The following is a 26816-nucleotide window of genomic DNA, read 5'->3' on the forward strand; positions in this document are numbered from 1 at the left end:
CTTTTAGCAGCTGTTTTGAGTTTCACGTATTTTAATCACTACAGCGTTTATTTCACAACTCCATAATAATTAATTCGCAAAAAATCTCACCTCCATAAAAACTTAATTATGAAATTTTTGCAAGAAAGGTTTTATTTCTTTTTTAAGTTGTAAAATTATTTGTTCAAATTGGCGTATTAATTAATTAATTGCTTATCCAAATTGACACTTTTTTTATATTTTTTTCCGTTTTCTCCTATGCACGATAAAGTACAATAAACATGCATCTATCATCTGTATAAAATCTAGCTAGTTTCATTCCGTTTATTTACAAAAACATAATAATAAATTTAAGTTTAAAAGCTCTTTTAAAAAGACTATATATTTCGTATTTTTATTTCCATATATATGATCCTTAATTTATTATATATCTCCTGATCAAATCCTTTATATGACCCGAACTTAATTCAAGCGAGGATAATGCGACAGTTAAAACATCTAGAAAAACCAAAAAAACAAACATTTTATTTTATCTGTATAACAATGATACGAACGAACTTTATATTTTATTGCTAAATAAAAATCACGTAGATATATAAGAACTATTCATGCAATTCATCATCCGCCACAGTCATGAATTCATCATCCGCCACAGTACTATTTTATCTCCAAGCAAACAAACCATAATATTTTTTCCCTAATCTTTTTGTTAGAAAAAGAAACAAAAAAAAACTTAATCAATTAACCTTCCTAAATTAAAGATAAAGATCATTGCTCCTCAGGTGATCTAGGACTATGAACTAGCTAGGACGAAGCTGAGGCAATTGGGTGGTGCTGCTGCTACGTACTGCTGTTTAATCTGCCGCAGAATTTGCAGACAAAGCAGGAATCATCAGTAGGAGGAGGCGCGGGGGCCGTCGTCGTCGTCGAAGCCGAGGAGGGAGCTGATTGCGAGGCCGAGGGCGCCGAGCGCGGGGGGAGCCCCAGAGTTGGCGTCATATGCGAGGGCGGTGACGGCGAGTGCGACTCCACTTCCTCGTGCCAGGGCGGTGGCGACGCCGAGTGCGGCTCCGCTTCCTCTTCCTCGCGAAGAAGAAGGGTGCAGTATTCGTCGATTGCCTCGCTGTCGACGATATGAGAATCTATGTCGACGCTGTAGAACTCTGCCTCTTCTATGTCGAACATCTCCTTGGTGGTGATCTGTCCGACCGCCGCAAATCTTTCATTTCCTATGCTGTTACAGAACCCAGAAAATATTTGACTTCAAAACGAAAAAAAAAAAAGCGTACTGAATTCTAGTTGATTCACATTTCCAGCTAAGGTTATTTATAAATAAAATAAACGAAGCGAGTAGTATACAACCTATTTCTTAAAAAAAAAAATAAATAAATAAAAAAGAAAGAAAAGAAAATAAAAAAAGAATTGCTAGATGATTGATAGGAGTTTTGAAGCGTACTGAATCTTGGAGAACTTGACGGCGGAGACAAGGCTGGCGAGGACGAGGCGGTGGACGTTGGAGTAGGTGAGGAGGATCGACGGGTTCGCGCTGAGGAAGCGCTCAACGTAGATGCCGGCGAGGACGTAGTCCCTGGGCATGCACTAGATCTCCAGTTCGAAGTTCTGCAGGTGTCGAGGAGCGGGTACAGTTGCTTCGTGGGCTCCGCGGGGCCGTCGAACACAGTCCTCTACTCCTCTTGCCCCAACAGCCGACCGGCGGGGGCGTCATGGAGAGCACCCAGTTTTTCCTCGCCATGCGTTCGAGGCGCGAGGTGAGGAGCTCGATGACTCTCATCGGGTCTTTGTCGTCCAAGAGCACGCTCGCCATTGTGCACCGAAGTAGAGATTAGATGGAGGGAGAGAAAATATATATATGTTTATGATGAGTAATTGTGTATGCTCTATTGTGTCGTGAGAGAGAGGGGGAGTTATATATATATAGAGAGAGAGATTTACTGTTAAATCCGAGTAGAATTAATATTAATATAGGTTTTAATTTAGAACCGATTTCGGATCCAAATCATTGTTGGGCTCGGATTGAACTTAATTTGTGCTAAATCTCCAAATCATTGTTGGGCTCGGATTGAGCTTAATTTGTGCTAAATCTCCAAAATCTACTCAAAACTTATCTCAATGAATTTAAAAGTTAATATTTGATTAAGGTTTGATTTGCGGCTCAAAGATTCAGGGTCACAAATAAAATTTTTCGGTTTATTTTAAGTTGTATTAGAATAGGATTAATTAGAAGTTGTTTCTTAATTAGGATATATTTCAGTTTCGTTGTAAATAGATCCTCGTATAGTCTTTGTAATCCTCGAAATTGATTGGAAATATTATTTTTCTTCTGTTTTTTTCGTTAAATTGTATTTTAGATACAAAACTTTATTTATTTATTTTAAAATTTCCTAATTAAAACTTTAATTAAATAATAATTGTTTATGTAACGACCCGACCCCTCACAAATACTTAAATCCAATTATTATTATTATTAGGATGCGAGCCTTCATATAAACTGGTCGAAATCAGTATCATGTGGGACTATTGGGCCATTACAATTACCTGTCTAAAACAAATGTAGATATACTGTAATTAATTCAATTATTTAAGATAATGTAAAATCCCAAGCAGTTAGATTTACGTTTAAAATTCTAACATATCATTGTGGAAAATTTTGTCAAATTATATATTGCCATCTAAACTCAAAAAGTATTTCTTGTCATGATGATAACTAAAATGCTTAATTAAAAGCTAGATAATTAACTGCAAAAAATTAGATATTAAAATAATAAATTTAAAATTTTTAAACTTTTTATATGTCTCTGAATTTTTCTCCGTTTATTTTTTTCCCTCTCTTTTTCTCCTTTTATGAACCGTTTAATCCGAGTGCGATAAAGGGCGGGAAACACGTGCGGGGAGTGACGAGAACTCTCCAACTTTTCAGGGGAATCGCGGTAACTTTTAGGTAAAGTTACCGGGGAGTCATCATACACTAATATCAAAGCACGCTCGCTTTTATTGAATCCGCTACCCCACCATCGTCTCCTCCGCTTCCGAGGATTTGATCTCCTCCCATGGCGAAACCCTAGCTCGCCTAGGGTTCCCGCGCGCCCTCGACGATCCCACCGTCCGTTCCCCTTCCCCCCCCCCCCCCTCCGGTGGCTGCGGTTAACGCCACCGCCGATTCCCTCCTCGGCCTCTACTTCGTAATCCCCGATCTCTTCTCCCCTGCCCTTTTGTTTTGAATCGAGGTGTGGCGTGTTCTCTTTGTTCTTTTTCTTCTTCTCCGCGTCATCTTCATCTTCTGATTGATACATTTGCTTTAAATGATTCTTCTTAGGCGCGTTGCTCTGGTTAAACGGTGAGTGATTGTGTATTTTGAGTAAAGTTTGATGTTTCGATCGTCTCTTTTTCTCAAGAATCGCAATGTCGATTGATCCGAGCGGTTGAGATCATTGTTTTCCATGCCCTAATTTAGTGGCAAGTTCCTGGGTTTTGGTTGCAATGGGTGATTGCGGGATTCATATTATGCCTAAGCGAAAAAAAACTTTGGTTTCTTGGAGATTCCAAGATGATTATGTTCGGCTGCCGAGAAAAACCCTAGGTTCGGAGATCGATGATCCGTCGGACATAGAGAGAGGAAAGGAATTGTGTGAAGATGGAGGAGATACGAAAGATCGGAAGGATGTGAAGTGCAGAATTCAAGTCGTGATTATGTCCAAACGCCGCAAAACGTTAGTTTCGTGGCGGTTCCAACGATGTTACAAGAGACTGTTTTCAAAAGCCTTCAATTTGGAGACCGAATCAGTTGGATCTTTAAAGAACCGCAATACTAGTGTTCAATTTAGTTCTAGAATGGACGGAATTGCGCCTAATTTGGGCAATGGGGAACCTCCTACATCTGCAAATTGCCAATCAACTCCCGTCGGAGGAGAACAAGTTCTGAGAAGATATCCTTCACGTGTGAGAGTTTCGGCAGAATGCAATGTTTCTAGTGGGATGGCGAATGGTCCAGCGGAAGTAGCTAGTGGACAAGATTCGGCAAAGACAAGAACTGCGGGCGAGCCAGTTACTTTTAAAGACAACATAATTGATGAGATTGCTACCAGAAAAAGCGTTAGGGAATCCTTACGTGAGTTCCAAAAGATTTACAGGAAGCTTTTGGAGGAGGAGGAGGAGGATTCGAAGTCAAAGCAAACCAGGATAGGTACTGCGCCTGATATGGTGGCATTCAAACTCTTTAGGGAGAGGAGTAATGGGCTGCATGATGATAGGAAGTATGTGGGTAAAGTGCCTGGGGTTCATATCGGAGATGTCTTTCATTTAAGAGTCGAGCTTTGTGTTGTTGGTCTTCACCGGCAACACCGGGTTGGTATTGATTACTTAAATCAGGGTGGTAAACTTTTAGCTGTTAGTATCGTCTCCTACATGCAGTGTTCTGGCAGCAAGAATGATTTTGACATCTTGATATATTCAGGATCTGTAATTGCCACAAATAATCAGAAATTAGAAGGCGGTAACCTTGCATTGAAAAGAAGCATGGAAACAGGAACGCCTGTACGAGTTATTTATGGTTTCATTAGACACCAATCTGACAAATATCGAGAAACCAAAACCAAGAAGCTTGCAACATATATTTACGGTGGGCAGTATTTAGTCGAGAAGTACTGGATGGAGAAGAAAGATGAAATTTGCATGGTTTGCAAGTTTCGGTTGAGAAGGATTTCCGGGCAGGCGAAACTTGATATCCAGGAAATCTTAAAATCGAGAAGGTCCGAAACATTCTCGGGTCTCTATATAGATGATATTTCTCAAGGGAAAGAGAAGGTACCCATTTCTGCAGTTAATGCTATTGATGACGAGTATCTGGTGCCCTTTAATTACAATTCAAAGATTCAATACCCTCTGCTGCATAAGCCAACTCCTCCTAGTGGTTGTGATTGTACTGATGGATGCTCCGATTCTGAGAAGTGTGCATGTGCCGTCAAAAATGGAGGGGAGATACCTTTCAATAACAATGGTGCTGTTGTCGAAGCAAAACCTCTCATCTATGAGTGTGGACCTTCTTGCAAATGCCCGCCAACTTGTCATAATAGAGTCAGCCAACATGGCATCAAATTTCCGCTGCAGGTCTTCAAGACTAAATTAATGGGTTGGGGAGTGAGATCCCTTACATTTATCCCATCAGGAAGCTATGTGTGCGAATATGTGGGAGACCTCCTTGAAGATGAAGAAGCTCAGAAAAAGACAAATGATGATTATTTGTTTGCTATTGGAAATAACTATTATGACGAATCTCTTTGGGAGGGCCTTTCGTCGTCTATTCCCTCCTTGCAAAAGGGTGCGCACCGCGAAGGCGAGGAGGGCGGTTTCGCTGTTGATGCTTCTGAGTGCGGCAATGTCGGGAGGTTTATCAACCACAGCTGTACTCCAAACCTTTATGCGCAAAATCTCCTCTACGATCACGATGATATGAGCATGCCTCACATTATGTTTTTTGCTTCGGAGAATATTCCACCACTAGTAGAGCTGACTTACCACTACAACTACACAGTAGATCAGGTTTATGACTCCAATGGCAACATAAAGAGAAAAAATTGCTATTGTGGCTCTATTGAGTGTACTGGTAGGTTGTACTAACAACTGTTTTTTCAGGTGTTATTTCACTGGAGTTAGTTTCCATTTTCCAAAAGCATTCTCTGTCAAGCTCTTCTCTAGTTAGTCTTGGAACTTGCTTTGGTATAAGCCTGAAGAAATCAAATAAAGAACAATTCCTATGAACTTTTATGTTTGTTAGAAATGTACAGCGTTTTCAACCCTCAACCATAGGCCATTTTGAAATACCCCCAACTTTAGTTTTTTTTTGACTGACACACCTTTTTGATTCTTTTTAAAAAATTTTCTTTAACTTTAGTTCTTTTCATAATGTTATGAGTTGTCTTCGGCCGAAACTTTCAAACCGATGTGAAACCACCGAATTGCCAAACCGAATACTCATAGGCCTCTGCGGAAGGCAAAACTATGACCTCCATTGATCTTATTCCTTCTATGCCGGTAATTTGTTAGCTTATCTTAACTCTTTTGTTATCCTCTTTCTTTGGTCTAGAGATCTACTAACATTTTAGGTTCTTCGAAGGAAAGCAATTCATCTGCTTTTCGTAATGCTAACTAGTCTTTTACATGTGTCCTTCAAAATCGTATACTCATATAAATTGCCATTTTGATCTGTTGGTAGTGCATATAGATTGTCATGTTATCTATAGAGGCCATATGGTGTCTTTTTGTCCTTAGTTTAGTTTTGTTTTAGAACTCAAATTTTATGTGATAAATTCTTTCTATATTTCTGTATACCAACCCTTCTTTCAGGGTTTAATTTCAATCCAAAATTTGCTCAAATGATCATAATATTCTGTTTTTGACTTCATATAGCACATCTGTTATTGACTTGTCTCTTTGAAAAATAAAAAGAGAACTCTCAGTAGTATCAACAACCACAATAGTAATTAAATTCACATTGGCTACAATAGCCACTTATTATTCTGTGGCCAAGAACCACCACTGTTACTAGAAAAATTACATAAGCTACAAAAGATGAAATATCAGTACATCAGAACATTGGCAATCAAGTTTCCAAAAATAAGATCATTTTTTGTAACATCTCTAGGCTCCACCTCAATTACATTGGAGAAAATAATGGCATCAAACCTCTCCTCCCCCTGTTCCTGTATTTTTTTTTTTTTTTTTTAAACACACCAAGTAAAAGTAGACATTGCTGCATGGTGTAACAAATTCAGCAGGCAAAAACACAAGGAACTTAACTTCACAATAACATACTTTTTCATTTTAAATATCTAATTTTACTGCTATTTTAATCTACCTACCTCAGATCTAGATGTATTTGACCTTTTTGTAACACAAATTTAGAAATTAATAGGTACTTAATAAACCTGTATTCCATTGAACAATTGCAAATCAGGCTACTAAAGCCTTATACTACATCTGAGAATTTGACAGAAGCTAAAAACCATTAATCAGTAATAAGAAAATGTAGGCCTCTGATTCAACAAAGCTGCAGCAGAAAACGAAGATAAGCCACAACAAGCAGAAAAATCTGATACACACTATAAAAGGCAAATTGAATATAAATGAATTTTTATACGCATTAAATGTACTGATCCACTTGTTTCTATCAACATGCAAAACACTAACTTAAATTATAGAACTTGATTATGATTATTCAGAAAACTCTAGCGAGAACTTCCAACAAATCAAAGTTAGTGTAGTTTACCCTAAAATATAACATAAGACAAAGCAAGTGGGCAAAATCCAACAAGTTATGTCGACGAGTTCATTTGATGACGCTTCATTACATACTCATAGGCCTTCAAAGCGTTCTTGCTATACCCAGAAAAGCCCAATTACCGAACACTCTTTAAGCCCAAAAAGCCCGCGGGTTTAAAGCCCGTTACCATGTAGAGAGATCCGCTACGAGTATGTCAAAAAGCTAACGTACGCCTCGCNATTGAACAATTGCAAATCAGGCTACTAAAGCCTTATACTACATCTGAGAATTTGACAGAAGCTAAAAACCATTAATCAGTAATAAGAAAATGTAGGCCTCTGATTCAACAAAGCTGCAGCAGAAAACAAAGATAAGCCACAACAAGCAGAAAAATCTGATGCACACTATAAAAGGCAAATTGAATATAAATGAATTTTTATACGCATTAAATGTACTGATCCACTTGTTTCTATCAACATGCGAAACACTAACTTAAATTATAGAACTTGATTATGATTATTCAGAAAACTCTAGCGAGAACTTCCAACAAATCAAAGTTAGTGTAGTTTACCCTAAAATATAACATAAGACAAAGCATGTGGGCAAAATCCAACAAGTTATGTCGACGAGTTCATTTCATTCACCGCGTGATGACGCTTCATTACATACTCATGGGCCTTAAAAGCGTTCTTGCTATTCCCAGAAAAGCCCAATTAGCAAACACTCTTAAGCCCAACAAGCCCACGGGTTTAAAGCCCGTTACCATCTAGAGAGATCCGCTACGAGTATGTCAAAACGCTAACCTACGCCTCGCTCGTGCTCCGACCTCAAAAGATCCTCTCTCTCTCTCTCTCTCTCTCTCTCCAAACCCTCTTTCTCATTCTCTGTCTCACAAAACCCCTCGTCCTCTTCCTCTCGCCGCATCCATGGCGGGTATAGCCCCCGCCTACGCCGAGAACGGACTCGCCGCAGTGTCGGCGCTGCCCTCCGCCGCCGCCGGGGATGGAAGCGAAGCGGCGGCGGAGCAATTGGTGGGCGCCGCCGCGGCCGGATCGGCGGAGGAGGCGGCGGCGCAGGGAGCGGAGATCAAGAAGTGGCCTGGGTGGCCCGGCGACAACGTTTTCCGGCTGATCGTGCCGGTGCTCATGGTGGGGAGCATCATCGGGCGCAAGGGCGAGCTCATCAAGAAGCTCTGCGAGGAGACTAGGGCTCGCATTCGGATCCTCGACGGCCCCGTCGGTACCACGGAGCGCATCGTGAGCTCTCTCTCTCTCTTCCCCCCTTCCTCAAGAAGCAACGAAAAGGATATTTAGGGTTTTGTTCTTCCTCTTTGTTGTGAGAGAATCTATATGAATTATTATCATCTCATCTTGCTTTTTGAGTTTTATTTGTTGTCGCGAGCTTGAACTATGAATTATAAGGTAGGAACTCCGCACTAATTGGGTTTCATTGTTTTCATGGCAAATCGCTACTCTTGGCATACAATATTGTTCTTATAGTGTAGATGTCTCAGCTTCGTTCTGTGCTATAATTGAACTAGTAGTGAAATGACTTTCTTGTGATGGTGATGACTCTGGTGAGGGAAGAGATATTTTTCCATAATAGTGGCTATGAACATGGTGATATTCAAGTAATTAAAACACCTAATGTGACTAGATTTGTAATGATTGATGAGTAATAATGATTTATATGCAAATTTTAGTATGCAAATATAGCTTGGTTATTGATGGCGTGGTATTAGGAAACTGCGATTTGCTATAAAACCACATGTACACAGTTTTCTTCCTAGGATCACTTCTTTTAAACTTCTTGTTGAATTCAGGTTTTGATACATGGAAGAGAAGAACCAGAGGAGGAGATATCTCCCGCAATGGATGCTGTAGTAAGAGTATTTAAACGTCTCAATGGGATATCGGATGCTGGGGCTGATGGCAAAACCCCAGCATCTTCTGGGCCGCCTGTATGCTCAGTCCGTCTGTTGGTTGCGTCTTCTCAAGCCGTTAGTTTGATTGGGAAACAAGGTGCCTCAATTAAGTCAATTCAGGAGAGTTCTGGTGCTACTATACGAATAATAACGCCAGGCAAGTGCTTCACTCACATTTATAGTGCTATTTCTTTTTCTCAATTCGTTTGTAGATAAAGACTTTAATATCAGCTTGGGGTAAAACTATGTTTTTCAATGATTTATTAAACTTATTTAACTTGTCGTTATGAAGCAATTATTTTTAACTGCTCTTAATTACTACTTTGAGTCTTTGACTCTCCAGGTTTCCCTTTACGTAGTAATGTAATCCAATGGATTTAGGGTTTTGATGTAAATTATGTAAGAATTAATCTTGAGGTGTGTTCAAAACAGTAGATAATGAGAGAACAAATCAAAAGGAGCAATTTTTATCAGGGTGAGATACAGATTGCTGTCTCTAGAAGCTTTTGAGACAGAATTTTGGTGATATAATGCTCAGGGTGTTGAGAAGTTAGTAAAGATACTCTTTACGCAATACTGATGTTATATGAATAAATTCTACTAGATTACTTTTGCTTGCTAACTCGTACTGATGAAAAGCATGTTGAATCTAAGCGAGCTGGCATTCCCTTTGGTGATAATGTTGGTGGCAACTTTATTGATAGTAAAGCAACCTAGGTTGATGCCATCGCATCTTCTTTTCTTTTTTTTTCTCTTTTTTTTTTTGCGAACATAAAAAGATTGATAGTTCATTGTGCTACAATGTTTAATAGGGAAGTCTTGAATATGTAAATTATTAGGAAAAGGCAGCCTTAGTTGGTCTCTGAGAGATTTTGTGTGTAATTAACATTGTTCTTTTTCTATTGAACTAACTTATCCATTAATTTTTGTTTATACTGCACAATATAGCGAGTGACCTCTAGGTAATCTACCATAGGAAGTTATTAGTTATTGTTTTGATGGCTATGCCCTACCTCCTATGTAAGCATTGGCTTCTTTTATCATTATAAGAATGGAGTTTGACTCAGCAAGGCTGGCAAATATCATGATTACTGGATGCATCTAATCTGTTGATAGGTATTATTTGTCATATCATGTCATGAAGCTTTCTCCTTCTCTCGCTTCCTCTCTCTCTCTCTCTTTCTCTTTGGTTTCCAGATCTTAATGATCTTACTAATTATGGTTCTTTCTTTTTATTTAGTTCTATTTTAAATCTGTCATTGGTGTCTAATTCAAAGTCCAAGGTTATAAGAGGTTGTCAGAAATCTTTTTTAAAAAAATTTCATTATTTGCTTATCAAAGTTGAATTGATTTTGTATGTTTTTATACACTATAATGTATAATGGCCTTTAAGGCCAATAATTACTAGTATTGGTTGATTTCTCTCATCGTGCGGTATAATATCTGAACTTGTTTATGTTGTAATTCATTAAATTATATACCTCTTACTGATGCTGCACTACTAACTGTATAGCCAATAACTCATAAGGCCTGCTGTTCGTAATCCTTGGTCACTTGGTGATTTCTTTTCTTTGGGTGCATATGCCTTCACAACTCCTTATTTTGTTCTTCTGCTTGCTCAAAGAGATGGCGATATATCGTTGATGACTGTCTTGTAATTGTCCGATTATCATTGTCATGTCTTTTCAATGAAACTTGTCCTTGGAGTTGTTGGTTAGCATGATAATTTGCTTGTGCTTTGAAAAACCTACATATGTAGGAAAATAGCCTAGAATCGCAATTTGCTGTAGCCACTAGTATCAATAGATTCATGGTTCTGTTTCAGACTTTTTTTTTTGCCTTTTGAGTTGCTTGTATTTACAGAAACTGACATTTTATAATTTTCTTTTGTTGCTAGATGAGAGGCCATTCTACGCAACCGAAGATGAAAGAATTGTTGATATACAGGGGGAATCTCTGAAAGTCCTCAAAGCACTCGAATCAGTAATTAGTCATCTCAGGAAGTTCTTGGTTGATCATGGTGTTCTTCCTTTGTTCGACAAGGCTGTAAGTCTCTTCCTCTATTTTTTTTTTTTTTTTTTTTCATCAATCTGCTATTCTTTTGATAAATGACCTTTTCAGCTCAAACTGTTATTCTTTAATTAATAACTGGCTAATAAAGTTTTCTTTTAAATTATTTCTCCTGAAGTCTAAGGTAACAACGGCCACTCAAGATGTTGCTACGGACAGTTGGAATGAGAAAACACAGCCAGTGGATCATTCATCGCAGCAAGCTGTGATGAATAATGAATATTCTCTTCCAGCGAGGCGAGATTCTCTGTTTCTTGACCGTGAGCCTCAGCTAGATTCACAGATGTCACGCAGTAGCTTATCATTATATGGACGAGATCCTGCTGCACTCTCTGGGCTACGTTCGTCAAGTCTAGGGCGCACTGCTGGTCCTGTAATTACTCAGGTACACTCCCTCATTGTCTAACTTATGTTTTTTGCAATAGTTTGTTGTTCTTGACAAAATGGCCAAGCTGTGCGATACTTTATGATTGGATTTAGGCTTTTACGGTAGGTACAATGGCGGAGTAGAGTTTGTTTTGTTTGATTCTTTGATTTCTCATCTGCTCATGAATTTTTGACTTTAGACCACTCTTCTTTGAATTGAATCTTTGAAGAGCTTATAAAATATGTACCGTATTGTTCCTGGTGTCTTTTCAACTAAGGTTGTGTTTATCGTACTTATCGATACTCGTATGACTAAGTGAACATTCTGCATCAGATAACACAGACGATGCAAGTTCCGCTGTCCTATGCGGAAGACATTATAGGAGTTGCAGGAGGGAACATAAGATACATACGAGCGACTAGTGGGGCTCTTCTTACTGTTGAAGAGACTAGAGGAGTTCCTGATGAGATAACTATTGAAATCAAGGGGACTGCTTCACAGGTTCAAACTGCTCAACAACTCATTGAGGTAGCTCTCTCTCTCTCTCTCTCTCTCTCTCTCTCTCTCTCTCTGTGACACAAGCTTGCGCACGCACACAGAAGCTGCCATACCCCATTTTGTTGTCTTTATGCATGTTTATGTTTGGCTTCTGGAAAAAGCTGTTCTATTTTGGGAAGTAGAAGCCTGGTATTTGATGATTGGAAAATTGATTTTGCTGTGGTGGAAAATTAATATGAGCTTCTAGGCTCGAAGAGCAGAGGCTTCACTTTGAATTTTCTATTTCTGCTCGCATTGTAAAGCTCTTGGAATTCTCAGGTGAAAAAGCAATTGCTGCTTTCAACAGCTCTGCTCAAATGGCAACACATTGAAAGCCTCCAGCAAGGCAAAAATAGGCTGTTACAGTGGCTTGTCATCGAGATTATTGGGTTGCTACTTGGAACAGCACTATGATAACTAGAGCTAGTCTTTTTACTAATACTTTCTTTTCCTTTCATCACAATATATACAGGAATTCATGGCGGGACACAGAGATCCATTAAGAAGCTCTTATGGGGGCCTTGACACTAGCTACAGATCGAGTTATTCTCAGATTTCTAGTGCAGCTTATCCATCGTCTTCTCTTGCATCCCATTCGCTTGGCGGATATGGTTCTTCTGCTTATGGTGGGTACAGTAGTGCCAGTAGTTACAGGTTTTAAGTCACTCGTGTGCCGGTAAATCACTGAACCTTTCCAACTTTAACCGTCTTGAATGTTTGCTAGAAGGCCGAAAAGGCGCATTTACGAAGTGGCTTATTGCAGCACTCTTCTAAGTGTAACAGATTATTATTCTCTCGTTATGTAATCACTTTGCCCGTTTGGTTTTCCTGTTCCGGTTGTACTTGCTGTAAGCTGTCCGGTTTTCCTGTTCCGGTTGTACTTGCTGTAAGCTGTCCACTTCTAGCTGTGTTTTAAGTATGTTCCATTTGGTTTTGTTATTATTTAAATTGAATCAGCAAGAAGGGAAATCTGAAAATGCTAGTTGATAATTGGACTTTTTAATGTCTCTCGGTTTTGTCCGTCTCTGTTTCATCAGCATGAACTCCTGCTCAGGGCTTTTCTCTTCTCGATCAATATATTTCATGATTATGACGGTATGATAGTGCTGAAAATGATCTTAAACTTTAGAGCCTATTAATGGCTTACAGGCACTACATGTACCATGTTCCTGTTCCCAATTCCCAAATCATTGAAAAACCAAGATCTTATATCAGAGAGGCCGTAAAGAAGCTAAGCTGCCCCCGGCTTCCACTGGCATGGTATGACTAAATCATTGATCACAATCCTCCCAGCACCTGACTAAATGCATGCAAAACAGCTGAGAAAAATGTGCTCCCGAGAAAATGGGTAGAAAAAAAGAAAGAAAAAATGCTTAGTAGTGGTTTAATGACAGAAATATACTCAAAGAATGGCAGCATGGTTAATTAACAGAGTCTGGAAAACAAATAGTAAACTCTTCTTTTTAGTTCTCTTCCTTTTTATGAAAATGCGAGGAAGCTTATGAACCATCCATTAAGACAACAAGCTTTTCAAACTTCCGGATCTGTTACACACTGTGAGTTACTTAATCCATTCAGTTGGAGATCAGATAAAAAGTAGCAGAAAGATCATATTAAAAAAAAAAAAGAAAAAAAAAGAAGCTAGTTCCACCATTCACAGCGGTCCAGCTACATGTAGTTAGTTTCCTTTGTCAATCAACCTCAAATATTGAAGAACAGCTTACAAAATTTCAACAACAAAAAAGAAAAAGCTATTCCTTAATTTCTTACATCAACTTCCAAATACATGATATTTTTCATACAGTACATGCATCCAGAACACACCATATAATTCTCTTTTTATCATCTGTTAGAGAAAAGAAGCCAACAACAAAAGAAGAAAATCCATCATCCATAGAAATTGGATGACTCAATGCAAAAATGAACGAATGGCAATTTTTGCACTTGACAAATAGGAGTCGCATTTATTGGCTCCAAAATTGCAGCAGCAATTAGATTCATCACATATATCAATGTCTAAAGACCTGGAATTGAATCAAGACTGTATTTTGCAGAGTGTGCAGCTTCATTATCTTTTTTGTCCTCATGGGATTTTTGATTCTCGGTTCCACCTAGCGTTTGCAAGTAAGAGTAGGATGGGTTACGGTTGGAGGATGAACTCGGATTGCTTATTCTGCTGGCAAGGAATCTACGGATGAGGCCCCTGAGAAAGGGAGCCATGGTGTCCGGTTCATGCTCTAAATAGTACATGATTCCTCCCATGCAAAGGCAAAAAAGAGCCACCTGATATACCACAGAGACTCCGTAAAAACTCGAGAATAATTTGTATGGGGAAAATGGAGCAGGAATCAAAAGTTGATACCTCTGCATTTTTTATGTCTGGGAATAGGTGGCGGTTAATTAAGATATACCATAACGAGTCTCCAGCACGAGGAAGAACATAGAGGGCCAACTCCCCTCGTCTAGCTTTCTTTTCCAAAAGAACGGAAAGCGCAGCTAATCCACCAGCAAACCAATATACTAGTTTGTGATCTTTGATAGCCACGTTTCGGTGTAAACAGATAGCACCCTAAATAAGCCATGGTTAACCATTAAGAAGTGCATACCATGCAAAGAAGATAAAACACTCAAATCTGCAGTTGTTACCTGGAAAATACTAACAAAAGCAGACAAAAATGTAGTTGAGCGAACAGCACCCACGGCAGCACGCCAACAGGTCAGAGCAGGAGATTCCAAGAACTAGAATTTCATTCATAGAGAAAAATTGTTTACAAAATATTCAATGAGGTAATGCAATATTACATTGTAAAACTGATCTGCTGCACTTTAATTTTAATACCGGGTAGCAAGTACAAGAGACTAACTTTCAGGACAAAAAACTTTATAAACTAAAGGTGCCCCATATGAAACAGCAAATAACAAGGATCACGTCTAAGTTGATGGTGCAAACTATAAAGCTTGTGCAAAATACTTGATTTGTAACTTGTATTTCTTATGTGAAATGAAACAATATCAGGAGTTCAACAGTGTTCAGTTTTAGATGGTAGAAGAACACGGACCAATACTGCATGGAACACCTCTAACAATTATTGTGGACAGCCTTTACAAATAATTTGTCTCCAAAATTTACTGCTAATTTCCCCTTGAATTCAAGTGAGAAGAAATATGTTTCATCCAAAAGGAATCTATTATTACAATTATGAATACTACAAAATTTATACATCATACACTATTCATATCTATCACATGTAATACGTCATGAACTGTTGCTCAATAGTTAATGCACTGAAAAGTTTTCAGAATTTTGAAAAGGAAAACAAACTTAAGCTTCTTCACATTAATTAAACTTCTTTTATTTGTCAGTCAGCTTAAAATCAGGATAGCAAATGTCAAGGTGTGTGAATGTCTGCACTAAGATATTGAACCCAGACTGCAAGAAAAAGAAACCTAGCAAACCACAATCAAACATTCAAAAGCAATGCCCAAGGAATCACTATGACATGTAATAAATTTTGAAACTTATTTTAGCCGGTAGAGCAGTTACAATATTGTGAGAACAACAAGATCTCATAAATGCAAATAGGGCAACCCAGAACATTCAGTGGACACTTTAGGTCAAAGAGGAGACAGAAATATAATGCCAAGAATGGGAACTTAATACCTTGAAAGCTAAACATATTTTGGTGCAATTTTAAAAGGACTGCAGGCATACTACTAAGGTGACATAGCAGGCAACCATCTATTGGGTACTATTACAACAACATTAGAAACTCAGGATGGTACTCACTACCACGGAAAGAGTTGTCGTTGAACAAGCAAGAAACATAGATTTTAACCAAAGGACTACTTCAAATCAAAGAATGATTAGGGGTAAAGAAACCATTTAAGTTGAATACCTTTTGGAGACGGAGAACAACAAATGGTACAAATGTCAATGAGAAATAGAGGGGGAAGGTTTTCTTGAATGTTGCCGAAAAAGCAGTGGCATTGTGAGCTAAGCAAGAGCTTGAATCAGGATGAATTATAGAGCATGGAATAATGGCGGGATATTCTGTTAATTTTAAAGAGCCGGAACCCTTCTTGTTTGATAGATAGGTTGACAGAGCAACAATATCCACAGGGCCACCTCTACAGCACTCCCTTACAGCCTTATACACAGGCTCTGCAACTGGTCCAGTCTTTTGAATAAAATCTTGGTATGATTTAGGCAAGCTCTCGGGTCGCATAACAAAAGCATACATGACCTGAAATTGAATACAATAGATAGCATTACATAAATTTTAAAAAAACTAAAAGTTTAGGCTGATATCTGTCCATCACATTATTGTATCTGAATAAATGAGATATGGAACTGGTAATGTAATGATTAGAAATGTAAGAAAAGTTATGAATAGGCAGCGCAGTGAATCAGATTCAAACAATTAAATGAGGATTTTGTACTTTATGATGTGACTTCTACAGTTCTCTTCACTCTTCTTCTCTTTCGATAGGAAAACAAGCAAGTACATCGAAAAAGAGAAACATAATTGTAGCCAAAAACTCTAGGATGCTTGATATCAAGGCGGCCAGATAACATGTTGTGTGTGCCTACCCTTTTTTATTCAGAAGTACTAAATTTTGAGTCTTGGGCATTTTGCATAGTAGAAATAAAGATCAATCTGTACACCTCAGGAAGAACCATCAGTATTGGCAGGAGTTTCGATTCAATCTTCCTTCCAATCTCACTCAAAACCAGCTTATCAACTACATACAGATATAGCCAAACAAAATGGAAGTTTGAGTTACCTGAGCACATGCCAAGGAAAAGAGTAAAGAATCTCCATGCCCCCAATGACTTCCCCAAAGGTGAAACTTATTTTTGGACTTTGCCGAATTATATGCACACTGTGGACATCAATATTTCAAACCTTTAAGAAAACAACCAAATCAACATTCACATACACATGCGGACATGCTGATCAATTTTGAGTTAGCTTATACCTGACCAAGCCTAGCTAAAAGATATAAAGCAAGCGTACGCCTCCGACTTGAATCATCTAGTGCAAATATAGACAAGCCAGCAACCGAACCTGCTAAGATTCTGCTCCATCATGCCCTTCAATTAAGTTATGAACATAGTTGAGGAATAAAGGAACAATAGCATATAATTGGTCTTATGAAATCCCGTCTAAACATAGTTGGACCAATTTGAGGTGAAAGTGTAAAAACACACCAACATAGATCTAAGAGCAAATGTCTCAAACTTACGCATTTAATGGCGTTTCTTTCCTTCGAATTCTCCTCAAGAAACATCTAAGAGCATGATAAGATCCAGTAAAGCCCCCGAAAAGCAATCCAACCCGACAAGCTTCTTCCCTTACTATCAAGTCTTTCTCCGAAACAAGTTGCTGCACATGAAAAACAAATAATTGAAAATTAACCGGCTTAAAACATAATGACTCTTTACGAAATACTCTACAATTTATAATGGAAGTTGGTTTTACTGGTCAATCTCGTCTTAGGTCCAAAAAAGGGATTAGGAAAATACAAGGGACATGAAGCCACTGAATTTTGAATGAGTACCATCAAGAATCGCCTGCACACGAATTACATAAAATATAACAAGAAATACAAATTAATATCGAGTCCCTGATCTGCATACACCAGCATTCTCGGTTCAAATATCTTTGACACAATTGATTCGACTCCACTACCGTAACGAACCCTTAATTCTAAGGAAACTCCGATGACGAATTCAATATTCACAATATCAAAGCGACTAATCGAGGAAATTGAGTTTACTTACCCTAATCAGGAATCGATCATATATTCTAACAGAAATAGATTAAAGGGATTGAAAAAAAGAAAAAAAAAATCAGATATACCTTGAGATCAAGGATCGACGAATAAGATTTCCGCCGCGCGAGCTTGAACGCGCGAAGCAGGATCCCGATCCCAACCCTAACCCCATAGGAGAGGAGAAAACTCTGGCACAGGTTCCCGATCGCGTGAGCCGCGCACGATCCGTCGCCGTGTTCGCACTCGGGGCGATCGCCGCCGCCGGGGCCCCGCCGCGCGTGGTGGCGCTGCAGCTCCTCGATCGCCTCCCTCAGCCTCTCCTCCGCCTCCCGGAGGCGGCGCTCCGCCGCGTCGGAGGCCTCGCCGCTGCCGTTCTCATGCGGCCGCGGCTGCGGCTGCGGCTGCGGCGGCGGCGGGGGCGGCGGAGCCGGATCGGATGATGCGGCGGAGGAGTCGGAGAACGGCATGGCGGTGACGCTAAGCTCTCCTCCGCATCGGCCGCCCAAATATGAAAATATGTTGGTTCGTTGAATTGTCGATTTATTTAATTATTTATTGTTTTATTATTTACTATTATCTAATATCTAAATAATGAGATACACATTACACATACATATATATAGTATAGTATAGAGAGAGATGGGAGCTCTCGTAACCGTTATTGACACGGGAGAGGGCCTCTGTGTAGGAAAAGTCAAAAAATGTACCGGTTATATTAATGTGGTAGTATTTTCAATCAATTAAATTTTATTTTTTGAGCTCATCTTTTTAATCATAATTATTAAAATAATATTTTTATTATATTTTTTTAAAAAAAATAATTGATTGATTATTAATGATATAGTGTAAGTGTGATACAGTAAACTTTTTTCTCCGTCCAAACTTTTGGGCTTACATTGCGGGGTTCACCTCCAGTGTATTGGCGTTACATTCAAAATTTCAAATGTTAGTGACTACTGCTGCATGTTAATCATGCAAAGCAATTTTTTTTTTGTTTGTGTGATTATCCATGTCAATCGTGTAAAACGACTTGATTTAGTCAAATGTAAAAGGTCAAAACTAAGAGGTAAAAGGTTAGCAACAGTAATAATATATTTAATTATAGTACTAATTATTTTTTTATTCAGTTTGCATATTTAAAATATGATAAAAATCGATTAGTTAAATTTTATTATTTAGTTTGTATAATTAAAATATAATAAAAATTGGTTAATTAAGTATTAATGTTTTTTACTTTATAATTTTGTTGTTGTATTACTATAATTTATGTACAAAAAATTATTTAGTTGTTTTAAATAAAATTTTAATTATATAAAAATATAAAGCCAATTTGCGTAAAAAATTTACTTATTTTGGGCTTTTGCAAAATCGGGTCACCTTTTTCGTTTTTGCAGATTCGGTCCGCTTTTTCAGCAACCTGACCAAAATACCCTTATTACTTTTTCTCTTTTCTCTTTCTCTCTCCTCTTCGTTCTCTCGTTCTTTTTTTTTTCCGCCGGAAAAAAAAGCGAAGGCCAGGCGGAGCAATTTTTTCTTCTCTTTTTCTTTTTCTTCTTCTTCTTCCTCCTGCTGGAGCACCTTTTTTTTTTTCCCTCTTCTTTTCTTCTTCTTCTTCTTCCTGTAAGAGCACGGGGCGCGCCGAGGAGCTCACTTAGTCAACTATATCTGTTTCTAGGATAATCCGTTAAGAATTACACCGTTTTCAAACACAGTCCATAATTCAATAACACCGTTTTCAAACGACATTGTTGGCATGTTTTCCGTCGAGCAAAGGAGCAAATAGTAAAAGGAATTGTTGTTCCACCATTTTGGTGGAACAACAATTCCATCATCTTAACGGGTTATTCTAGGATAATCCGTTAAGAGAAAAATTGGTAAATTTTTTTAAATTTGGGAATAAAGAGAAGAATAAGGTCCATATTCCCCCTTATTCTTCTCTTTATCTTAGAGCCAAACAATGCCTAAACGCAGACGAAAATCTTGATCTTCGAGAAAATTTTAAGCTTCCAGAAATGGGCGCTGTAGGGGTCTCTGATAAACCATTAAAGAGAGATTTGACAATAAAGCAATAGTTAGCCGTCCATCACCATTTCGAAAGTAATGACAATTAAAGAAGGGATTTGACAATTAAGTAATAATTAGCCGGCCACCACCATTTCAAAAGTATTAATGGTAGTAAGTAAACCCATGAACCAATAGTTAGTCGTGCTATAACATCCCCACCCACTTACAATAATAATTCATGGGAAAACTTCAAAAAACCCTCATGTGGTTTTCTAGTTTCTCACTTTGTCCCTCTGTGATTTTTTCTTTCTCTTTTTCTTATCAATTTTATTATTTTATTTTTCTTAAATCAGTGATAAAGTTAAAATTAAAGGATACTAAAATGAATATTTGATAAATCTAGATGGGTATCTGAAGTTTTCTGTATATAATTTAATGAAATATTAACAAAAAAGCCACCAAAAAGATAAAAACGAAACCACAAGGGGGCAATTTGATATATTTTAAACCACATGGGGCCAAAGTGAGAAACTAGGAAACCACATGGAGAATTTTTGAAGTTTTTCCATAATAATTTTCATTAAAGTGAAACCACCAACTAAGAATATTTAAATTTTATTATTATTACTAGTATGTTTATTATTTATAAACCCGTTCCGCTCGTTTAGGTCCTGATCATATACAATTCCAAATTCACCATTTCACACTTCCGGCTGATAATTAGATTTTGATACCAAATGTAACGATCCGATCTGCTAGTAATAATAACTCTTTGAATCCAAACCACCAGTTCTAAATACTTAAGTTCAGTTATTATTACTAATATATATCTATTATGTTGGATGTGGCCCACGTGATATATTCAAGGTGATCCATAAAAATACAGTCAATCCATTTAAGTCGATTTATAGTTCTTAATGGACGGACGTGATTTAACATCCTTACATTAAGTTATATATAAATATGCAACATATGGGAGTCCCGGTCTAACCCTAATCTAATTTTTTGTGACGGCTCCATCTCCGACGTTCCGCTATTTTGCAGATTGCGAACGAGGACGAACCACGAGGAAAATCGCCGCCTACAAATCGGATACAGAAATCGAAATAATGACAGAAGTTACGATTCTAGTTTCTTATAAAATTTCAACATATCACTTATAAATCTATCACACTCTTCCACATTATGCTATATGGGATTATTGTGATGTCACACATGCACCACCATTTCATAAGATTTGAATTGTTATGCACACACATTGACCAACATATTCTTTCTTTGCATAATTATAACAGTTTGACCTGCTGTAATAATAATTTGTTGAATTCAAACCATCGGTTCAAAATATTTAAGATTAATTATTATTTTTATGATCAATAATCTATTCGATATGGGACTCTTTTGGGGCGCTAGTGCTTCCATGCAAAGCCTCGCTGGATTTAGTTAGTAATTATTAGAGTATGTTTGGTCCTGCATAAATATGTAAAAAATAATTTTCGATGAAAAAAACATATGAGGAAAAAGGATTTTACACTCTTGGGTGTTTGATTTGTTGGAAATTTTTTTTTCTTTTTAACTATACTTGTTTGGTTTGAAGAGAAAAAAATATGGATGAAAAATTATTTTATATTCCTTAGTATTTATATTATTTATGTACAACAATTACTATACTATAGAGTATAGAGCATACATTATTATAATTTATATTTGTAAATTAAACGTATTTAAAATTATATTATATAATAAGCATGTAATATAATATAGACTAATATAATTAAGGGTGTATAATAAATAATTATATATTTATAAATAAAATAGTATATAATAATATTTTTATATAGAAATATCAATAGCCCAAGTAATTGGTACTATTAAATTTTAGATTCTTAGATGAAAAAAAGTACGGTTAGGATAACAGTGATTCTCTAGGGTTTAGCAAATGGTTGGTGGAATAGTAATATAATAGTATTATTATAAGGAATAAAAATGATCAGAAAAAGTAAATTATAGTAGGATGGATGAATTTTAAAAAATAAAAAAGATATGTAAAATTTTTTTTTATTAAAAACTTCTTCACAACTATTTTCGAACCTAAAAAAAAAAAAAAAAGGACCTACTTTTATAACAAACCAAACATTGCTAAAGCCACTTTTACGGTTTTTAGGCTGCTAAGCCTACAAAATTTTTCAAATTTAAAAATAGTCATTCAAAATTTTTATTTATAAAAATAATTCGATAAAAACGATAAATCAAGTAAATCATTCGCTGCTTTTACTTTAACTTATATATTTTATACATCCAAATTTAAAAAGATATATAGTACTAAACAGTAAGCTAGTGTTTGATTGGGAGTTAAAGGATGGAATAACCCCTTAACCTCCAACTTATTTCCAAACACATCAAATAAGTGGTGGGGTTAGCAAATCCTACCCCAAATAGGCTATTCCGGAATAGCCTATTTGGGGTGGGATTAGCTCACCCCACCCCACCACTTTAATCAAACAAAATTTTATTTTACCAACTATTTTTCTTATCCCATCTATTCCAACTAAACACTATTTTTTTTAATTCTGGACTAACTCCAACTCCCAACCAAACACAAAAAATATTCTAATCCCATCTTAAATCTGAATTTAACCCTATCTCTGAAATCACTAGTTTTTTCTTAATCTCGAACCAAACGATAGCTAAAATAATTTTAATTTTTTGACAAAAAAGGTGAATAATTTATTGTATTTAAAAGCGATAATTCATTCACCATAAAAATCTAATTTTATAAATAAATTTTTTATAAAATTATTTTTATAATTATAATATTTTTTAAGGTTATTAATAAAAAAAAATTGCAGTTCTACTCTCACACCTCCCTCCCCAGTCCCCACCCCATCCCAGTTTTTTGAGGTCCAAAATCTCCACAGCTTCCCACAATCCCACAGCATGTGAGAATTTCTCCTTCCCTTCCTCTTCTCTTTTTGTTCTCTCTCTCTCNTCCACTACCATCGCATCCATGGCCTCGTTCTCCTCTCCTCTCCCCATTCCCGCCCCCATCTCCACCTTATCCCCTCCCCCCCGCAGAACCCATCTCGCCATTTTCCCACGGAGGAGCTCCTTCGCGTTCCTCGCGAGATCCGCGGACAATGGCGCGGGTGGTGTGGGCTCTGTGGTCGCCGTAGAGGAGAGGGCGGAGACGACGAAGGGGGAAGAAGCTTCCTCGTTGGACGCTAAAGCGAAGGAGAAGGGAGCGGAGAGGAAGGAGGAGGCCCCGGGATCGAACGGCTCTGCGGTGAAATCGCAGGTGGAAGCGTTTACGGATCCGCGATGGGTCGGAGGGACTTGGGATTTGAAGCAGTTTCAAAAGGACGGGAAAACCCATTGGGATTCGGTCATAGATGCTGGTGAGTGGAGTTTTCTTTTTTTCTTAATTTTGTTGAATAATGCTGCTACTAGAATCTGCATAGTTATATCATTGTTTATGATTTGTGTTTGTTTTGCTAAGATATTGTCGGAATACATTAAGAACTTTTCGGATCTTCATTTACAGTGAAAACAAAACAGCAAAAATGAAATGGTGCTGAATCTGCTGATGATGCGGAAGTATATGTAGAATTGGTTTACACTCACATATCACATATGTCTATCTTTATGAACTGTAATATCACCTCCTTGGAATCAATTTAGGGTAAAAACCTTCACTGAATAACTAGTTCCGACATCCAAACAGGCCTTTAACCTGTAGAAATGAGAGTGAAATACCGATAGATTACGATGAAGCATAGCGTACTCCGTTGTACAAATGAAGACCTCTACCTGGAGTTAATTTGCTTTACTCGAACTAACTGTGACTCGTCATTGACGAAAAATTAGCGTGAACGCGTAAGAAAAAGTTCTATCCGGGGACCTCTCAGACCGTGGTTAGCTGCTTAATTGCCGTGCAACCTCAAAGAGCGCTAGCGTGCGCGGGTACGTGAGTTGTTTTGATGGAGTCCGAAAGAGAAATGGATCGGAAAGGGTGGAAATACGAGTACGAATGAACAATCTTATTGATGTGTTGGCTTTGAAAGTTGAATAGGAATGGGAGTGGATGTTCCGTCCTTCCACTTCGGAATGAGATCTCACTCTCATCGCCGCCTTGGCTGGCATAAAAAATGAGGGGATCAGATTACTCCTGTGAAGGCAAGTCGGAATGTGGTTCCCTACCACCAAAGAGTCTGCAGCGGTGTCGGTCATTCCGTTTTTCATTCCAATCATAATGACTATTGAACTCCAAAGTTTTGTTTAAATAGACGAAATTCTCATCCGCTAACATCATTACCTTTTCCGTTCAGAGGTGAGGAGGAGAAAATGGCTCGAAGATAATCCGGAAGCTTCAAGCAACGACGAGCCTATATTATTCGACACATCAGTAATCCCCTGGTGGTCATGGGTCAAAAGATTCCACCTGCCTGAAGCCGAGCTGCTAAATGGTTGGTTTCAGCATTTCCTCTTCCTAAGACTCGAGATTGTTTTCTCTTGATAGTGGATAGTTAAGTTAAACTTTCGCAAATGTTCAAATTTTAGGTCGCGCAGCTATGATCGGGTTCTTCATGGCTTACTTCGTCGATAGCTTGACGGGTGTAGGTCTCGTCGATCAAATGGGGAACTTCTTCTGCAAAACCCTACTATTCATAGCAGTTGCAGGTGTTCTTCTTGTAAGGAAAAATGAAGATGTGGAGAAATTGAAGAAGCTGCTTGAGGAAACAACTTTCTATGACAAGCAGTGGCAAGCAACTTGGCAGGATGATAAGATTCAAAGTGATTCCAATAAATGATGTCTATTTCACTAGGAATTGTTTCTTTTCGTATTGTAGCTTATGTTTCTTTTGTCGCTCTTTCCGGGCTTTTTCTCTATAATAGGTAAGTAGCAATTGGAGCCAAAAAAAAAAAAAAAAAAATTCCATCCTTTCTCTTCAGAAACTAAATGTACTATTCTCATATACTTTTATCCTGGTTGATTCTAGCTAAATTTAGTGTTCAAATATTCATCTGATGTTGTATTCTGTAATTTACCAGAAATTCATATTTTATTTTATGAAATTTTGTATAATGTGTGTTGTAAGATACCTGCAAGGACCAAAAAAAGAAACTTGATTTAATTCAGAGACTTTAGGATTCCTAAAACAAAAATAAGACTTATTTATCTCAATTTTGGGAGAGTGGTACAGACTATAATAGAAGATTCCTATTCCTACATACATAATATGTGAAAATTTCTAAAAATTATGTGATCAATTATATATAAAACGATTAGGATTGTGATATTAGCAAGTTAAAGAAAATTTGTTATTTTGGGCTTGACAATACCAGATAATTTAATTATTTTTTTTTCTCTAATAAAGATAAATATTAGAAAAAGTATAAATCCGATAAGCATTAGGAATAACAATATATCGAGAAATTAAGATATCGAAAGTTTTCGCTAATTAATTGCACACTCTCCTATACATTTTATTTTAGGAAATATTAATTCCAAATCCGTTTTATTTTATTCGCCCTTGTACATATAAAAACGATCAAAAGAGTTAAATGTTCTGGGGTTATACTGTTTCCTTAATATCCTTTTCCTCTCTAAACCATCTCTCCTACCATGTTTTCTCGACCCACGCCTCATCATCCTCCCTATGCATATGTAACTCTTTCTTTTTTCCTACTACTTTTTGTTGCATATTATTATGTTTCTCATATTGGTAAATCTTATCTATTTCTTTTCTTGTTTGTTTATTTTTGATGGGTTATGTTGTATGGTTAGATGATACGCTGCGCGATAGAAGCACTCGGCGAGGGAAGTGGTTCTACGGTGCAATCGATTTCAGATTACATCAAAGCCAAGTTCCACGGGCTTCCACCGGCGCACAACAGATTGATTGTTTTCTACCTTAACCAACTCATTGAGAGCGGAGAGTTCGCCGTCGGCGGCGCACCGGATCGATACGTCGTCGTCTCAAACTCTCCGTCGCCCCCCGCGCCTTCTGCGATATACTCGTCGCCGGAATCCGTAAGCGCAAAGCGAAGTTCTAACTTTTTGCTTTCATGTTCGCTATGTTTCATAAGTATATTGGTTTTCAGTTCGTGTTGGCTATGTTGTATAACTATATTGGTTTTCAGATGATAAAATGCGCGATACAAACGCTCAGCGAGGGAGGAGGTTCGACGCAGGAATCGATATGCAGTTACGTTCTCGCCAACTTCGGTGAGCTTCCGTGGGCCCCCAGAAAGTTCCTCTTTTTCTTCGTTAACAGGATGCTGGAGAGAGGAGAGCTCGTCGCGGGCGCTGGGCCGGGCCGATACGTCCTCGCGCCTACGTCTTCAGGCCCAAAAAGCCCTGTGGGCCCCCAGGAAAGGCCCAGTAAGGCGGAAGAAGAAGGCCCATCGGTGCTTCGCTCGGAACTCAAAAGCAGCGACGGCGGCGGTGGTGGTGGCGGTGGTGGTGATTCTGTGTCGAAGACTAAGCGCGGCCACGGACGGCCCCCGACGAAGAGGACAAATGCGAGTGAGAGTTCTCAACCTGACACGGCCCAAGAGGCCCAAGATGCGCCACGGCCCACACAGCCCGGCGAGCGACCGTCTCAGCCGAATTTTGGCCCAAATGAATATATACTCGCATTGCCTGCTGCTGCTAATGCTGCTGCTGCAAGAGCTACTGCTGCTGCTGCAAGAGTGGAAGTAAAATCCGGAAGTAGTGACTAATAGCTTCGCGGTCGCGACGCACAAGTGATCTAACTTAGAAAAGAAACCCAGACACAAAAGCCCATCGGAATCCTTTATCTATGTTTTGTTTCAATTTTTGACGCTTTGAAAAGATATTTGGTAATTTTTCTGTTCTTGTATTTTGTGTGTTTTGGTAG

At 38.1% G+C, this 26816-nt stretch overlaps 5 protein-coding genes across 6 annotated transcripts; 4 read left to right on the forward strand and 1 right to left on the reverse strand.

Annotated features, from left to right (window-relative positions):
• On the forward strand, positions 3012 to 5764 carry LOC109714470 (histone-lysine N-methyltransferase, H3 lysine-9 specific SUVH6-like). Of its 2 annotated transcripts, none has more exons than XM_020239110.1 (2): positions 3012 to 3224; positions 3314 to 5764. In XM_020239110.1, the coding sequence occupies exon 2, from the start codon at positions 3478 to 3480 to the stop codon at positions 5611 to 5613; it is 2136 nt and encodes a 711-aa protein (XP_020094699.1). In that variant the 5' UTR covers positions 3012 to 3224; positions 3314 to 3477; the 3' UTR covers positions 5614 to 5764. The 2 variants fall into 2 exon arrangements, with proteins under 2 accessions (XP_020094699.1, XP_020094700.1); XM_020239111.1 differs by having other exon boundaries at positions 3012 to 3179.
• LOC109713572 (RNA-binding KH domain-containing protein PEPPER) lies at positions 8096 to 13156 on the forward strand. Its single transcript, XM_020237690.1, has 6 exons — positions 8096 to 8511; positions 9078 to 9336; positions 11077 to 11225; positions 11368 to 11634; positions 11950 to 12144; positions 12626 to 13156. The coding sequence occupies exons 1-6, from the start codon at positions 8182 to 8184 to the stop codon at positions 12812 to 12814; spliced, it is 1389 nt and encodes a 462-aa protein (XP_020093279.1). The 5' UTR covers positions 8096 to 8181; the 3' UTR covers positions 12815 to 13156.
• Positions 8098 to 24937, forward strand: LOC109713574 (light-harvesting complex-like protein 3 isotype 1, chloroplastic). The gene is made up of 4 exons (XM_020237692.1): positions 8098 to 8117; positions 22925 to 23330; positions 24261 to 24398; positions 24493 to 24937. Exons 2-4 carry the CDS (start codon positions 22943 to 22945, stop codon positions 24741 to 24743), a joined length of 777 nt encoding a protein of 258 aa, XP_020093281.1. The 5' UTR covers positions 8098 to 8117; positions 22925 to 22942; the 3' UTR covers positions 24744 to 24937.
• LOC109713570 lies at positions 13769 to 18517 on the reverse strand. Its single transcript, XM_020237689.1, has 8 exons — positions 18018 to 18517; positions 17401 to 17540; positions 17134 to 17233; positions 16939 to 17037; positions 16050 to 16397; positions 14800 to 14892; positions 14516 to 14722; positions 13769 to 14436 (listed from the first exon to the last, which is right to left on the reverse strand). The coding sequence occupies exons 1-8, from the start codon at positions 18396 to 18398 to the stop codon at positions 14170 to 14172; spliced, it is 1635 nt and encodes a 544-aa protein (XP_020093278.1). The 5' UTR covers positions 18399 to 18517; the 3' UTR covers positions 13769 to 14169.
• On the forward strand, positions 25097 to 26812 carry LOC109713573 (HMG-Y-related protein A-like). The gene is made up of 3 exons (XM_020237691.1): positions 25097 to 25600; positions 25721 to 25966; positions 26077 to 26812. Exons 1-3 carry the CDS (start codon positions 25559 to 25561, stop codon positions 26656 to 26658), a joined length of 870 nt encoding a protein of 289 aa, XP_020093280.1. The 5' UTR covers positions 25097 to 25558; the 3' UTR covers positions 26659 to 26812.

The sequence above is a fragment of the Ananas comosus genome, linkage group 8 (genome assembly GCF_001540865.1).
Source record: "Ananas comosus cultivar F153 linkage group 8, ASM154086v1, whole genome shotgun sequence".
Taxonomy (NCBI): domain Eukaryota; kingdom Viridiplantae; phylum Streptophyta; class Magnoliopsida; order Poales; family Bromeliaceae; genus Ananas; species Ananas comosus.